The sequence below is a fragment of the Sturnus vulgaris genome, chromosome 7 (genome assembly GCF_052056855.1).
Source record: "Sturnus vulgaris isolate bStuVul1 chromosome 7, bStuVul1.hap1, whole genome shotgun sequence".
NCBI classification, from domain to species: domain Eukaryota; kingdom Metazoa; phylum Chordata; class Aves; order Passeriformes; family Sturnidae; genus Sturnus; species Sturnus vulgaris.
Genome location: NC_142249.1, coordinates 8,186,678 through 8,203,146, shown reverse-complemented (window position 1 = coordinate 8,203,146; position 16,469 = coordinate 8,186,678). Strand labels below are relative to the sequence as shown.

Below are 16,469 nucleotides of genomic sequence, written 5' to 3'. Positions count from 1 at the left end.
AATGGGGAGGAGGGCAAAAAGGGTGCTTGTGCTCGGCAAGTTGGCCAAGCGTGCGGTGTGGAAGGGAAAGTGGCCAAAAGGCCCTTGGCCTTTGGTGGATGTGCAGAAGGCTTCCGACTGAGTGGGTGAGCAGAGGCCGGAGCTGCGGCGGGGATCCCTGAGAGACTGGTCCTTGGCAATTGCCAGCACCCCTCTCCCAGGCAGGAAGCGCCATCTGTGCCCTGCCCGTGTGTTGCTGGCTGGATTGCTGAGGCCTCTGAGGTGCCTCTTGATGTGGCTCCTCAGGAGCTCCTTCAGCAGCCAGGCAGGCCTGGGGGAGGCCTGCAGGGCACGGGACAGTGGGAGGCCACGAAGGGCTGGGGTGCTGCCAAGGCCTGCCAGGAGAAGGCAGTGGGAAGGCGCGAGGGGGGATGCGTGTGGCGCTGGGTGGCAGGAGGCTGTGACGGGACAGGAGGATTTGTGTGGAGGGGTTGGCAGGAAGCCCTGAGCAATTGGGTGGCAGAGGCCCTAAGCAGCCCCCAGACAGCCGCCTTCTTGCTGCCAGCCGGCTGCTCTGGCACTTCCCCGACGCGTGTCTGGTGCCTGTGGCAGAAGCCCTCGAGGCCTGGCCTCAGCAGGATGGTGGGGACACCCCTGAGATGCCCAGGCTGGTTTGGCTAGGGACAAGGAGGGACAAGTAGACCAAGAAGGCCCTGCTGGAGCATGGCCACTGGCTGCTGCAGGCGAGAAGCAGTGGGAAGTGGCAGCACTGGCGATCAGCCCGGGTCCCCAGAGCTGCCCAGACCACGGTGCCGTGTGGCCGAGACCCCTCCGACACTGAGCTCGGGGGCCACGGAGCTGCTGCCACCGTGGCAAGGACGATGTCTCTTGGAGCTGGCCTGCGGAGCTGCTGCTGTCAACGAGGCTCTGGACACCGGAGAAAAATCACCAGAGTGTGCACAGGAACAGCAGCACCCAGAAGGCTTGTACCTGCTCAGGAAGACTTCCACACCAGCCAAGATGCCAAAAGAGGGGATGCTATGGCCACAATTTTTCGTGGCTTGGCAAAGGGTGTCAGGGAAAGTGGTCACCATGGCTTTCTCTTGACTTGCCAGCCTCACAGCAACGCTTGGCAGCTTCAGCTGCAGCCTGTCCCCCTGACTGACTTCGGTGGCTGTGCTTGAGCGTACATTCACCTTGCACCTCGTCGGCCATCGCAAGGCAGCAGCGTTGGTGCCATCGTTAGAGACTCTGATGGGACACGAGCCTCGGGCTGCAGCTGCTGACACTCTCCTCCATTCGGGCACCTTCATCAAAACAGCGGGAGCTTCTGAACTCGAAATGGAGAACTTGCTCAAAAAGCAGCAGATGCTGAAGAAAAGCAGGACTCGTGTGCCTGAGGTTCAGGGATGGTGGGAAGTAAGCGCTTTGGCGTCTGCTGGAACAGATGGCCCAGGTCACAAGCTCAGGCTCTGCTGAGTGAGGATTCTGCTCTGGTCTTGCTGGAGGACGTTCTCTACCAATGCACAGCCCTCCCTTGTTCCTGCATCAAGTCTTGTGGAGCCGTGGGAACAAGTGTGTTCCGTGTCCATCGAACAGAAGCAAGCGGCAGGATATGTTTGCTCCCAGTGCTTGTCTTGGCTGTTCCTTCATGGTGCTGGCACCATCATCAGAGACACAGAACAGCTTGTCTCACCCCAGAGTTATCCCTATCTTCTGCACTTGCCCAGGTTCCTCGCAGGTTCACCAGGGAAATTCACTGCCAGTGCCTGTCCGTTCCCTTGCCCAGCAGGCACCCGCTTGTGTTTGGACGTGAGCGCCTGGCCACAGCCACACAGGCGGCAACCTGGGAGCATTGGGCATCACACGCTGGGCTGATGATTTTTACCAGAAAGCAAGAAAAGCAGTCAGAGGAACAGAAGGAAACTTGACAGGATCTCCGTAAGAATCTAATTGTGCTGTGAAAGTCGACAGTGGATGGGGTTTTTGTGCTGAGCAGAATCACTTCCAAGCAATAATCATTCCAGGAAGGAGTAACAGCTTCTGCCTTCTGACAGAGACCCAGGTGTTGCCAGCAGGTGCTCCTGCCAATGACCTTATCTGCAGAAAGGAGCGCACACACCAAGGCACGTGGATTTTGGCTGTCCTCTGGCAGAGAAGACCCCCGGGGACACAGGTGTCTGTGGCAGGAGCAGGCACCAGCATTGGCAGGGCCTGGGGGTGGCAGGTCTCCTTTGGCAGGGACTCTGCCCCACCTGCTGATTTCAGTGCTCCCAGGGCCCCAGGGCTCAGAGCAGCACTCGTGTCCTGGGCCATAGGTCCCGCGTCTGCGTCACACTCCTGTGTGTGTGACGGCCACCCAGCACCAGGTCTTGTCCCAGAGAGGCCCTGGCAGCTCCCGTGGAAGGCCCCGGTGCCCTTCCTGCTGCAGCTGCATCAGCAACCGTGGGGGCTCCTTCTGCAGCCCTGAGCAGGCAGGCCAGAGGAGCATCTGCTTGTTGTTTGAGCCATTCCTAAAGTTCCTGTTGGGTTGTCTTTGAACCTTGTCGGAACGTCTTCCTTGCAAGCTGGGGCAATTTGGGGGGGGATGGGAGTGTCCCCAGGGCACGTGGAGGTGTGTCCTAGGGCTCTTTGTGACACAGTGCAGCGTGGTCACCGTGCAATAGGAAAGGGACAGAGTGTACAAGGGCGACCCTTTGTGACATGTCGTGACATAGGTGCCGGCGTTGACACGGCCACCCCACAGTGCTCAGTGCACTCGTCGGGAGAGGACGGAGAGAGCGGTGCTGTGAGGAGCCCCCACACAGCCAGCTCGTTCCTTGCTGACCCCGAGCTTTTCCAAAGCGTTATCTGTGCAGGTGACCTCGAGGCCAGACTGCGGGACTTGGCGACCCGGAGCATTTCCGAAGCATCTGCCATCCCTGCGGCCGGTGCCCTCGAGGACAGACTGCAGGACTTAGTGTCCTCTAGCCTGCCCAAGGCTTCTCTGTTGCAGGTGCCTTCAAGGCACAACTGCACCACTTGCTCATCTGGAGCTTTTACAAGACATCTCTCCTGCAAACAACCAAACTCCAAAGAGTGACATGGAGCAGACACCTCCCAGAGTGCCCAAGCTGGCCTGGGTGAAGGAGGAGGAGGAGGCTGCAGCTCCCTCAGCACAGCAGCCTGAAGAGCTGGAGCAGATCCAGCTGCTGCAGGAAGGTGAGTGGCAGAGCTGGGCCACAGGACTGGTGCCTGCAGTCAGCCTAGCCCCATAACATCCCATCCCACCCCATCCCATCCCACACGCCCACGGATGGATGCCCAGAAGAGCGGCTGGGGCTGAACCCCCTGGCAGCCACAGCCCATGCCTGGGGCATCCCGGGGCTGTCCCTGCCTGGGAATGCAGGGCTGGCCTGTGTTCTCAGGCGTCTCCCACAGCCCCTCAGCCCTGGCTGTGCTCGCTCTTTGCCAGGTGCCACCACGGAGCCGACACAAGAGCAGGAGCCTGCCCGTGGCCGCTTCCGCAGAACAGCGCAGGTACTGCAGCCATCCCCACCTGGGCTGGGCCTGCTGTCACTGCTCAGCCCAGCACCGTGCTTGGAGCACTCCATGGATTCTCCCTCTCTTCCTGCCCTTCTCCTGCAGATGATCTATGAATTCATCATGAGCATTTGGCGGGAAGAGACCACCGGTGTGGGCATTGGGCTCTGGGCAAACTTTCAGCTCTTCAGTGCTGAGACCGGTGCTGCCATGCTGGATTTGCTTGTGGAGAAGGGCATCTCCAATCCAAAGCAAGTAAGCAGCCTGTGGCCGGGGCGTGATCACCCCAGGAACTGTGTGGTGCCTCAAGCCAGCTCTGCTGGGTTCCCTCAGCTTTTGAGGCCCAGCCCAATGTGGTGGGAAGGGCAGCACCTCTCAGGGGAAGCTGGGGCAGTTGCTGCTCGGGCAGGTGTCCAAGTCTCGCCGGGCCTTCTGCAGGTGCCAGCCATGGTGAGGTACATCCACAAGTGGCTCACGGCCAATGAGTCTGCTGGGCACAGGCTGGACAAGGCCCTTCTGGAGCTGACCAAGGACTACCCCTACGATGTGCTCATGACTCTCTTGCGCTGGGCCCCATCGGGTGACAGGTACGGCAGCCCCACCTGCCTTGAGGGCTCAGCGTTCCCCGGCCCGTTACCCGGTAGAGCCTGTCCCTGGTGACTGCCAGACAGGCGGACAGTTCCAGGAGCCTCCGGCTCCTCCGTTTGCCAGTGCTGGCATGCCAGCCCCTGAGCGTGTTGCCACGCTCCCCCCCTGCCCCTCAGGATGCCTGCATCCACGTGGGCTGGCTGGGTGCTGCCAGCGAGGGCCAGTGCGGGCCCCTGCAGCAGCCCAGGCCACAGTGCTGTGGCCCAGACCCCCCTGACACAGAGCTCTGACCCCACAGAGCTGCTACGGCCATGTGGGGAGTGATCATGTCCTCCGCTGGGACTGCGGAGCCGGCGCTGAAGATACTCCTCAACGTGCTGAGCACCTGGCCAGAGGACAGCGTGTACACCTCCGATGGGGACAGCACAGGAGTCTTTGCCCTGGCTGTGAGTTCCTGCAACTGACCTTGGCTTGCCCCTAGGCCACCTCTCCAGCAGCTGGCTCTCTGTCCTCCCCCCAAGTGCATCTCTCTGCCTCAGGCACTGGGCTGAAACCTGCCCTAGGGGCAAGGTTCAGGGGCACCAGGCTGGCTGCCCCCGCGCTGTCTCCCCCGGCCTCTCCCTCGCATGCTCGGGCCCTGCCACACGGATGTCTTGGCACTGAGTGTTGTCTCTGGGTGGTTTATTTTTTGCAGGCAACCGTGACACTGTGGAGGGTCTTCAACCTGACCTGCTGCCCACCTATAGTGCTGGAGAATTTTCCCCATCTCTTCCTGTGTCTGCTCTTCCAAGTTTACATTAGCACACTGGATACGCCAGAGGAGGTTGATACCTTCTGGAAGGGGTGCCAGGAGCAACTGGGACTTGCCACCAATCCCCAAAGGTGCTCCATCCCAGTTCTCACGGTCTCCCCATCCCTCCCATGCCCCCAGGGCAGGAGCCAGGGCTGCCAGCATGACCTGGCCTTTGCTCTGCACACAGGTTTGCAGTGCAGACCCTGAAGGTCCTGCTCTGCCGAGTGCAGTGCGAGCATGTGGTGGTAGCCATGGAAGACAAGGGTGGCTGGGACACGCTGCTCTGTACTGACACCCACCACTATGCAATGGGTCTGCTGGCCAGGTGAGACCCACTTGTCCCTGCTGCCCCCGGCATTTGTGCCCAGGATGCCCCACACAGTTCCCATGGGCATGGGTGAGAGGGCTTTGTCACAAAGAGACCAACGAGCAGACTGGAAAAGGCTGGGAGAGGAGGGTGCCCGGGAACAGCCGCCTCCCAAAGCGCCCACGGGGTGCTTGGGAAAAGACCAGACCTGTGTGAGTCAGTCCTGGGAGAGCTTTGCCCACCCGGCTCAGGGGCAATGATGCCTTTTTTCCCCCCCACCAGGGAGATGTGCTGTGTCTCCATGAGCTGGTGCTGCAGCATCATCTCCTGCCTCTTGGAGATCCTCAGCCAGGACATTTCAGACTGGCAGCTGCCCGCCATGGCCTACCTTGTGGAGGTGAGCCCCACGGGCAGCGCAGCCTCGCCGAGCTGCCTCCCACCTCTCTGCCCTCTCAGAGCTGCAGCTGCCTGCGACGCTGCCCGTGCCCTGTGCTGCTGCCTCGGCTCAGCCCTGTGCAGTTCTGAGCTCCTGCCAGCTGGGCACCCCGCTCACTGCTTTGTGCCTTTCAGGTCCTGGACTTCCTGGACTTCAATGAAAGGGGTGACAGCCTCCTGGACATCATGGCAAGGCAACTGCAGAGCACGTCCAGGGAGATGCGTCGCCTGGCGCTCAGAGGCCTCGTGCAGCTCAGCAAGGACCCCTCGATGGTGAGAAGGCAGCAGCGGCTGAAGCTGTGCTGGCAGCGTGGGGCTGGGGAAAGCAGCCCCTTGGGCTGGGCTGGGCTTTGGGAGCCGTGGCAGCTGCTCCCCTCTCTCCTGCGTTGCTGTTCAGCTGCCCGAGTGCTTCAGGACAGGCCTTCGGCCCCTGGGCTCCATGGCGGCAGCAGCAGCAGCAGCAGCAGCGTGGGCTTGCCCAGCCTTGTCTTCCATGCAGTACAAGAGAATGCGCAGCCTGACTGAAAGCCTCGCGGACCTGTTGTGGGATGCCGACGAAGACATCGTTGAGATGACCGTCGTGGTGCTCAGCTTTCTGCTCTTGCACAGAGACCTCGCAATACCCAGCCCCATCGCCCTGCAGCTGGCTGGCGCGCTCTGGCCGCTGCTGGACAACGTAAGGCTCTGTGCCCCCAGCCACGGCCACTGGGTGCTGCCCTCAAGTGAGGTGCTCCGTGGATTTTTGGGCCGGTGCACAGAGGGGCCTGGAGCAGCTGATGTGGAGGGCTTTTGCTTCCTTTCCGACAGGACAACCACCATGTGCAGCTGCTCTCCATCCAACTCTTCCAAGAGGTGATGAGGTCGGTAGAGGCAAATGGTAAAAAGCGCCTCAAGATGCATGTGAGCAAGAGCCTGCTCCCACTCTTCTTCAACTGCCATGACGACAACATGCGTGTGGCAGAGGTGAGGACTCCTGGGCGCTGGTGTCCTCCTGGGAGGGGGCTCAGCTGTCTCCCTGCACCCTGGCACCTCACGGGCTCCAGCCTCCTCCTGGCCTTGGCACAGGGAGGCAGGTCCTGTGCCCTGGGCTGCGGTGCCATCTCTGGGTCTCTGCCGCTCTGCAGGCCTCTTGTGAAGCGCTGCTTTGTGCGCTAAGCTTCCTGAAGAGGAGGGATCTTGAGCGCCTGCTGCTGACAGACCAGATGTGGAGGTTTGGCGAGTGCTTGGTAAGGACAGCCTGCAAACCCCAGCCCCAGCAGGGAGAAGCCCCCTGCCCACGGCGCCCACTCTGTGGGGCTGGCAGCTGTGGCCACTGCCCGGTGCTGCACCCAGGGGCACCGGCCTGCGGCCCACACGCTGCTCCCTTCCCTGGGCTGGCACGGCGGGCTCTTCTCCAGGCTCCTCTGGCCCCAGGCCAGGAGCTGATGGAGCCCCGAGGCAGCCGGGCTCTGCTGCGGGGCAGCACCGCGGCTTGCCGGGCCCTCTGCCCCGCTCAGGGCTGTGCGGGCAGGCGAGGCCGGGGGCCAAGGGACAGAGCCCGCGCCAACCCTTCCCTCCGTGCCGTGCCGCTCTCTCCAGCTGGCAGAGGACAGGAGCCGAGTGGCCGAGCTGCTGCGCCAGGCCCTGCCGTACCTGCGGAGCCCACAGGAGCCCCTGCGAGAGGCGGCCGTCAGGTTCATCGGTGAGCCACAAGCCCGGCTCCCTCCCCGCCCCGCCCCGCCCCGCCCCGCCCCGCCGCAGCTCGGCCCCAGCCCCGCCTGCTGCCCCGGCAGCGCCATCCGGGCCGGGGCTCTGGAGCCCCGCCTGCCCTCGGGGCTGCTGCCGCCCTCTCCCAGCCGCGTCTTCGGGAGTCAGGATGCGGCGAGGGCCCGGCTGGAGCCCTGCACGGCAAGGCGGTGCTGTGGCCACAGGGCTGGCAGCGCCGCTGTGGGGCAGCTGTGCGGCTGGGGCCGTGACAGGCTCTGTGTTGCCAGGGATGGCCGGGCGGTTCCTGCGAGAGCAGCAGCGAGAGTTCCAGCTCGTGTGCAGGGGTGAGTGAGGCCAGCGGGCTGTCAGCGGGGGCTGGCGCTGGCAGCTGCGTTCCCCGCCCCGGCTGGGAGGGCTCTGCTGCCTGCGCACACGACGGGCAGCGTGGGCAGAGCACAGAGACCTTTCAGGGGCCTGTGGGAGGGAGATTCATGGGCAGCACCTTCCCGCTCATCCTTGCTGTCTCCTGCTTCCTCCAGGCCATGGCAAGAGCTGCCGTGTGGGACGGATGGGCCAGGAGGGTCTCCCCGGGTCCCTGCAGATCCAGGCTCTCTGATTGTGGCTCTGTTCCTCTCTCTTCCAGCTCTTCAGGACATGGCATATGACATCAGCCCTGCCGTCTCATGCCTGGCTCTTCAGACTCTGTACGTCAACATAGCCGTACAGAGCATTCCATCCTCCCGACTCCAGCAGGTGCGAGATGGATTCCGCCGGCTCTGGAAGTCACGGCCTACCCTGTGTCGCGCTGGCTGGATATCCTGCATGAGCTCTCTGGAGAACTGATCTGGGAGGATGCGTCTGCTGGGGCCACCTGAGCCTGCAGGGAACACCTCTGCACATCAAGCACTCCCCTTCACCCCATTGTAGGATTAGTAAATTGCTGTTGTCATACACAAAGGTCCAGGAGCTTTCTTTTGGTGCCCAGAGTCTTCAGGCCAATGGGGAGGAGGGCAAAAAGGGTGCTTGTGCTCGGCAAGTTGGCCAAGCGTGCGGTGTGGAAGGGAAAGTGGCCAAAAGGCCCTTGGCCTTTGGTGGATGTGCAGAAGGCTTCCGACTGAGCGGGTGAGCAGAGGCCGGAGCTGCGGCGGGGATCCCTGAGAGACTGGTCCTTGGCAATTGCCAGCACCCCTCTCCCAGGCAGGAAGCGCCATCTGTGCCCTGCCCGTGTGTTGCTGGCTGGATTGCTGAGGCCTCTGAGGTGCCTCTTGATGTGGCTCCTCAGGAGCTCCTTCAGCAGCCAGGCAGGCCTGGGGGAGGCCTGCAGGGCACGGGACAGTGGGAGGCCACGAAGGGCTGGGGTGCTGCCAAGGCCTGCCAGGAGAAGGCAGTGGGAAGGCGCGAGGGGGGATGCGTGTGGCGCTGGGTGGCAGGAGGCTGTGACGGGACAGGAGGATTTGTGTGGAGGGGTTGGCAGGAAGCCCTGAGCAATTGGGTGGCAGAGGCCCTAAGCAGCCCCCAGACAGCCGCCTTCTTGCTGCCAGCCGGCTGCTCTGGCACTTCCCCGACGCGTGTCTGGTGCCTGTGGCAGAAGCCCTCGAGGCCTGGCCTCAGCAGGATGGTGGGGACACCCCTGAGATGCCCAGGCTGGTTTGGCTAGGGACAAGGAGGGACAAGTAGACCAAGAAGGCCCTGCTGGAGCATGGCCACTGGCTGCTGCAGGCGAGAAGCAGTGGGAAGTGGCAGCACTGGCGATCAGCCCGGGTCCGCAGAGCTGCCCAGACCACGGTGCCGTGTGGCCGAGACCCCTCCGACACTGAGCTCGGGGGCCACGGAGCTGCTGCCACCGTGGCAAGGACGATGTCTCTTGGAGCTGGCCTGCGGAGCTGCTGCTGTCAACGAGGCTCTGGACACCGGAGAAAAATCACCAGAGTGTGCACAGGAACAGCAGCACCCAGAAGGCTTGTACCTGCTCAGGAAGACTTCCACACCAGCCAAGATGCCAAAAGAGGGGATGCTATGGCCACAATTTTTCGTGGCTTGGCAAAGGGTGTCAGGGAAAGTGGTCACCATGGCTTTCTCTTGACTTGCCAGCCTCACAGCAACGCTTGGCAGCTTCAGCTGCAGCCTGTCCCCCTGACTGACTTCGGTGGCTGTGCTTGAGCGTACATTCACCTTGCACCTCGTCGGCCGTCGCAAGGCAGCAGCGTTGGTGCCATCGTTAGAGACTCTGATGGGACACGAGCCTCGGGCTGCAGCTGCTGACACTCTCCTCCATTCGGGCACCTTCATCAAAACAGCGGGAGCTTCTGAACTCGAAATGGAGAACTTGCTCAAAAAGCAGCAGATGCTGAAGAAAAGCAGGACTCGTGTGCCTGAGGTTCAGGGATGGTGGGAAGTAAGCGCTTTGGCGTCTGCTGGAACAGATGGCCCAGGTCACAAGCTCAGGCTCTGCTGAGTGAGGATTCTGCTCTGGTCTTGCTGGAGGACGTTCTCTACCAATGCACAGCCCCCTTCTTGTTACTGCATCAAGTCTTGTGGAGCCGTGGGAACAAGTGTGTTCCGTGTCCATCGAACAGAAGCAAGCGGCAGGATATGTTTGCTCCCAGTGCTTGTCTTGGCTGTTCCTTCATGGTGCTGGCACCATCATCAGAGACACAGAACAGCTTGTCTCACCCCAGAGTTATCCCTATCTTCTGCACTTGCCCAGGTTCCTCGCAGGTTCACCAGGGAAATTCACTGCCAGTGCCTGTCCGTTCCCTTGCCCAGCAGGCACCCGCTTGTGTTTGGACGTGAGCGCCTGGCCACAGCCACACAGGCGGCAACCTGGGAGCATTGGGCATCACACGCTGGGCTGATGATTTTTACCAGAAAGCAAGAAAAGCAGTCAGAGGAACAGAAGGAAACTTGACAGGATCTCCGTAAGAATCTAATTGTGCTGTGAAAGTCGACAGTGGATGGGGTTTTTGTGCTGTGCAGAATCACTTCCAAGCAATAATCATTCCAGGAAGGAGTAACAGCTTCTGCCTTCTGACAGAGACCCAGGTGTTGCCAGCAGGTGCTCCTGCCAATGACCTTATCTGCAGAAAGGAGCGCACACACCAAGGCACGTGGATTTTGGCTGTCCTCTGGCAGAGAAGACCCCCGGGGACACAGGTGTCTGTGGCAGGAGCAGGCACCAGCATTGGCAGGGCTTGGGGGTGGCAGGTCTCCTTTGGCAGGGACTCTGCCCCACCTGCTGATTTCAGTGCTCCCAGGGCCCCAGGGCTCAGAGCAGCACTCGTGTCCTGGGCCATAGGTCCCGCGTCTGCGTCACACTCCTGTGTGTGTGACGGCCACCCAGCACCAGGTCTTGTCCCAGAGAGGCCCTGGCAGCTCCCGTGGAAGGCCCCGGTGCCCTTCCTGCTGCAGCTGCATCAGCAACCGTGGGGGCTCCTTCTGCAGCCCTGAGCAGGCAGGCCAGAGGAGCATCTGCTTGTTGTTTGAGCCATTCCTAAAGTTCCTGTTGGGTTGTCTTTGAACCTTGTCGGAACGTCTTCCTTGCAAGCTGGGGCAATTTGGGGGGGGATGGGAGTGTCCCCAGGGCACGTGGAGGTGTGTCCTAGGGCTCTTTGTGACACAGTGCAGCGTGGTCACCGTGCAATAGGAAAGGGACAGAGTGTACAAGGGCGACCCTTTGTGACATGTCGTGACATAGGTGCCGGCGTTGACACGGCCACCCCACAGTGCTCAGTGCACTCGTCGGGAGAGGACGGAGAGAGCGGTGCTGTGAGGAGCCCCCACGAGCCAGCTCGTTCCTTGCTGACCCCGAGCTTTTCCAAAGTGTTATCTGTGCAGGTGACCTCGAGGCCAGACTGCGGGACTCGGTGACCTATAGTCTTCCCCAGATTTCTTTTTTGCAGGTGTCCTCATGGGCTGTCTGTAGGACTTGCTGACCCAGAGCGTTTGGAAAATGTCTCCTGTCACTTTTGCCGGAGGCCTTGAGAGCAGACTGCAGGACTTGCTGTCCTGTAGCCTTCCCAAGACTTCTCTACTTTAGGTCCCTTCAAGGCACAGCTGCAGCACTTGTTCACCTGGTGCTTTTCCTTGGCATCTCTCCTGCAACTAGCCATAAATCCAGACATTGACATGGCTGAAAGACCCCCTTGTCTGTCCAATAAAATGGAAAAATGTCCTTGTGTTGCTCTGCCACAGCAACATAATGAGATGGAGCAGATCCAGCTGCTGCAGAAGGGTGAGTGGCAGAGCTGGCCCACAGGGCTGGTGCCTGCAGTCAGCTTGGCCCCATCCCATCCCATCCCATCCCATCCCATCCCATCCCATCCCATCCCATCCCATCCCATCCCATCCCATCCCATCCCATCCCATCCCATCCCATCCCATCCATCTCACATGCCCATGGATAGCTCAGAAGAGTGGCTGGGGCTGAATCCCCTGGCAGCCATACTCCATCCCTGGGCCATCCTGGGGCTGTCCCTGCCTGGGAATGCAGGGCTGGCCTGTGTTCTCCAGCCTCTCCCGCAGCCCCTCAGCTCTGGCATTCTTTGCTCTTTTCCGGATGCAGGGAGGGACCGCACACAACAGCAGGACTCTGCCCTTAGCTGCTGGCGCTCTGCAGGCCAGGTACCAACATCCATCCCTACCTTCTCTGCCCAGCCTCACCACTGGAGCACTCAATGGATCATCCATCTCTTCCCTATTTTCTTTGTTTTGCAGAAGTTTACCAATCTCACAGGCTCTTGGTGTCAAGAGATGATCACCATGTTGACCAAGGGTGAGGCAGAGCGTGGCCCTGCACTCCCTCAAAGCATAGCTTCTGCTCCCAGCCTGGATCTTTTTGGGGAGAGAGTTGTCTCTAGTTCAAGTCAAGTAAGTGACCTGTGGCCAGGACTGGGTGTCCCTAGGAATTGCATGGTGCATCAAGCCAGTTCCACTGGTCCTCCTCAGGTTTTGAGTTCAGCCCAGTTTTGTGGGAAGGGAAGCTCTTCTCAGAGGAAGCTGAGAAGTTGCTCCCTCTGGCAGCTGTCCAAGTCTCCCCATGCTTTCTCCAGGTGCCAGGCTTTGTTAGGAACATGCACCAGAGGCTAGTCTCCAATGGACCTCCAGACGACAGGCTGTTCATGGATATCCTGAGGCTGACTGATGCACACTCCACTGATGTCGCTGTGACCCTCCTGCGCTGTGCCCCATCATGTGACAGGTACAGGGCCCATCTGCCTTGAAGGCTCAGGTCTAACCAGCCTGCAGGGCCCATCACCCTGTACAGCCAGTCCAATGGGGTCTGCTAGAGAGGCAGAGACTTCCAGAAGCCACTGGACCCTCCACTTCCTGGCTTGTCAGCCCCTAAGCCTCCTGCCATGTTCCCTCCCTGCCTTTCAGAGCACTGTAGCTCTGTCATCTGGGCCCCTGTGGCTGCCTAGGCCATGGTGCTCTGGCTGAGACCCCCCCTGACACACAGCTCTCATCCTGCAGAGGTGCTGCAACCATGTGGAAGACCATAGCCTCATCGGGAACAACAATGGAAAAGGTGCTGCCAACACTGCTCTGTGTGCTGGAGGACTGGCCGGTGCGCAGAATGTACACCTCTGATGGAGACAATAAGGATGTATTTGCCCTGGCTGTGAGTTTCTGAAACAGACATTTGCTTGCACCGAGGTTGCCTCTCTGATGCCTGTCCATCTTCTCCCCCACTGCAATGCATCTTCCTGTCTCAGGCACTGGGCTGACACCTGGGTTAGGGGCAAGGTTCAGGGGCACCAGGCCGGGTGCTCCCTGTGTGTCTCTCCCGGCCTCTCCCTCATACACTTGGGCCCTTTCACTCGGCACTGAGTGTTACCTCTGGGTGGTTTATCCTTTGCAGGCAACCAGGGTGATTTGGGAGATTCTCCGCCTACCCTGGTGCCCAGAGCCATTTATGGAATATTCCCCCCATCTTCTCGTGGCTCTGCTCTTCCAAGTTTTCATCAGTACAGAGCAGATGCCAGAGGAGGTTGATAATTTCTGGAGGAAATGTCAGGAGGAACACAACCTTCCCACTAGTATGAACAGGTGCTCCATCCCAGTCCTCCTGTCACTCCCACGCCCTAGGGCTGAGGCCTGGGCTGCCAGCATGACCTGGCCTTTGCTCTGCACACAGGTTTGCAGTGCAGACTGTGAGGGCACTGCTCCACCATCTGAAGTGTCTGGATATAGTGGTGGCAATGGAACGCAAAGGTGGCTGGGACACCCTGCTCTATGCTGACACCCACCACTATGCAATGGGTCTGCTGGCCAGGTGAGACCCACTTGTCCCTGCTGCCCCCGGCATTTGTGCCCAGGATGCCCCACACAGTTCCCATGGGCATGGGTGAGAGGGCTTTGTCACAAAGAGACCAACGAGCAGACTGGAAAAGGCTGGGAGAGGAGGGTGCCCGGGAACAGCCGCCTCCCAAAGCGCCCACGGGGTGCTTGGGAAAAGACCAGACCTGTGTGAGTCAGTCCTGGGAGAGCTTTACCCACTCTTCTCGGGGGTGATGGTGCCTCTTTCCCCCTGCCAGAGAGATGCGCCGTGTCTCCATACCCATGTGCTCCTGCATTGCACTCCGCCTGATCAGGCGGCTCAGCAGGGAGGAGCCACTCTGGGATCTTGCTGCCATGGCGTTCCTTGTGGAGGTGAGCCCCACGGGCAGCGCAGCCTCGCCGAGCTGCCTCCCACCTCTCTGCCCTCTCAGAGCTGCAGCTGCCTGCGACGCTGCCCGTGCCCTGTGCTGCTGCCTCGGCTCAGCCCTGTGCAGTTCTGAGCTCCTGCCAGCTGGGCACCCCGCTCACTGCTTTGTGCCTTTCAGGTCCTGGACTTCCTGAACTTCAATGAATGGGGTGACACCATCCTGGACATCATGGCAAGGCAACTGCAGAGCACGTCCAGGGAGATGCGTCGCCTGGCGCTCAGAGGCCTCGTGCAGCTCAGCAAGGACCCCTCGATGGTGAGAAGGCAGCAGCGGCTGAAGCTGTGCTGGCAGCGTGGGGCTGGGGAAAGCAGCCCCTTGGGCTGGGCTGGGCTTTGGGAGCCGTGGCAGCTGCTCCCCTCTCTCCTGCATTGCTGTTCAGCTCTCCTGAGTGCTTCAGGACAGACCTTCGGCCCCTGGGCTCCATGGCAGCAGCAGGAGCGTGGGGTTGCACCACTGGAGCAGTGTTGGTGGTGCAGCTGTTCATGGATTCACAGCATAGCCTTGTGTTCCACACAGGCCAAAAAAATGTGCAGCCTGTCTGGAAGTCTTGTGGAGCTACTGAGGAATGAAGATGTAGATGTGGTCAGGATGACCCTCTCTGTGTTAAGGAATGTACTCCTCAACAAAGACATCCTAGTATCCAGCCCCACGGCCCCAAAACTGGCTGAGGTGCTCCAGCCTCTCTTTGACCATGTAAGGCTCTGCTCCCCCAGCCACGGCCACTGGGTGCTGCCTGCAAGTGTGGTGCACTGTGGATTTTGGGCCTGTGCACAGAGGGGCCTGGAGAATGCAGTGCTGAGTTTTTTCCTTTCCAACAGGACAACCACCATGTGCAGCTGCTCTCCATTCGCCTCTACAAAGACGTGATGGAATCAGTAGTGAGAAAGGGTAAAAAACGTCTCAAGATGCTTGTCAGTGAGAGCCTGCTTCCGCTCTTCTTCCACTGCCACGATGAGAACATGCGTGTGGCAGAGGTGAGGACTCCTGGGCGCTGGTGTCCTCCTGGGAGGGGGCTCAGCTGTCTCCCTGCACCCTGGCACCTCATGGGCTCCAGCGTCCTCCTGGCCTTGGCACAGGGAGGCAGGTCCTGTGCCCTGGGCTGCGGTGCCATCTCTGGGTCTCTGCTGCTCTGCAGGCCTCTCGGGAAACACTGCTTTCTGTAGTAAAGTTCCTGAAGAGGAAGGATCTTAAGCAGCTGCTGAAGATGGAGGACCCGTGGAGCTTTGGCGAGCGTGTGGTAAGGACAGCCTGCAAACCCCAGCCCCAGCAGGGAGAAGCCCCCTGCCCACGGCGCCCACTCTGTGGGGCTGGCAGCTGTGGCCGCTGCCCGGTGCTGCACCCAGGGGCACCGGCCTGCGGCCCACACGCTGCTCCCTTCCCTGGGCTGGCACGGCGGGCTCTTCTCCAGGCTCCTCTGGCCCCAGGCCAGGAGCTGATGGAGCCCCGAGGCAGCCGGGCTCTGCTGCGGGGCAGCACCGCGGCTTGCCGGGCCCTCTGCCCCGCTCAGGGCTGTGCGGGCAGGCGAGGCCGGGGGCCAAGGGACAGAGCCCGCGCCAACCCTTCCCTCCGTGCCGTGCCGCTCTCTCCAGCTGGCAGAGGACAGGAGTCGTGCGGCCGAGCACCTGCAGCGGGCTCTGCCGTACCTGGAGAGCCCACAGGAGTCCCTGCGAGAGGCCGCCGTCAGGTCCATCGGTGAGCTGCAAGCACAGGGTCTTGGTCCCTCCTTGCCCCATTGCAGCCGGATCTGGGCCAGGGCAATGACAGGCTTTGTGTTCCTAGGGATCGCTGGGCTGCTCATGAAGGGGCAGCCAGAAGAGCTGCAGCTCATCTGTGAGGGTGAGTGAGGCCAGCGAGGTTTCAGTGGAAGCTGGCGCTGGCAGCTGCGTTCCCCGCCCCGGCTGGGAGGGCTCTGCTGCCTGCGCACACGACGGGCAGCGTGGGCAGAGCACAGAGACCTTTCAGGGGCCTGTGGGAGGGAGATTCATGGGCAGCACCTTCCCGCTCATCCTTGCTGTCTCCTGCTTCCTCCAGGTCATGGCAAGAGCTAAGTGGGCTGGTCCTTTCAGGGGCTTTCCTCACTCTGACCGTGGCTCTGTTCTCTGTTTCAGCCCTTCAAGCCCTCAACACAGATGACAGCCCCTCCAACACAAACCTGATAGTTCAAGTCATGTTTGATGAAAGAGCTACATCACTAAATTCGTCTTCTGGATCGAAACAACCAGGACAGTACCAAATCCCATGCAGGAGGAGAGCACCTGGAGACCAGAGACCAGCTGTAGCTCCAGGGCCAGATGATGCTGGGGACACCTGAGCTTTCCTGGAAGCTCAGGAGGTTCCTGGCCTCTCCTTCCCTCTTTACTGCTTCATCCCTGCAGCCCTCAGACCCTTCCTGTTCCCTTCTCTTGTTCCCTTCTCCTGTTCCCAGCTCATCCCTCTGCTTTGCTTTCCATTAATA

General features: G+C 60.8%; 1 protein-coding gene across 1 annotated transcript; it reads left to right on the top strand.

Annotated features, from left to right (window-relative positions):
* Window positions 1-11,292: 11,292 nt before the first annotated feature.
* LOC148223145 (maestro heat-like repeat-containing protein family member 7) lies at window positions 11,293-16,325 on the top strand. Its single transcript, XM_088167503.1, has 15 exons — window positions 11,293-11,541; window positions 11,872-11,930; window positions 12,024-12,176; window positions 12,359-12,507; window positions 12,780-12,927; window positions 13,168-13,355; window positions 13,444-13,581; window positions 13,844-13,958; window positions 14,132-14,269; window positions 14,531-14,707; window positions 14,833-14,988; window positions 15,150-15,251; window positions 15,604-15,706; window positions 15,794-15,850; window positions 16,123-16,325. The coding sequence occupies exons 1-15, from the start codon at window positions 11,436-11,438 to the stop codon at window positions 16,323-16,325; spliced, it is 1,992 nt and encodes a 663-aa protein (XP_088023629.1). The 5' UTR covers window positions 11,293-11,435.
* Window positions 16,326-16,469: the final 144 nt, after the last annotated feature.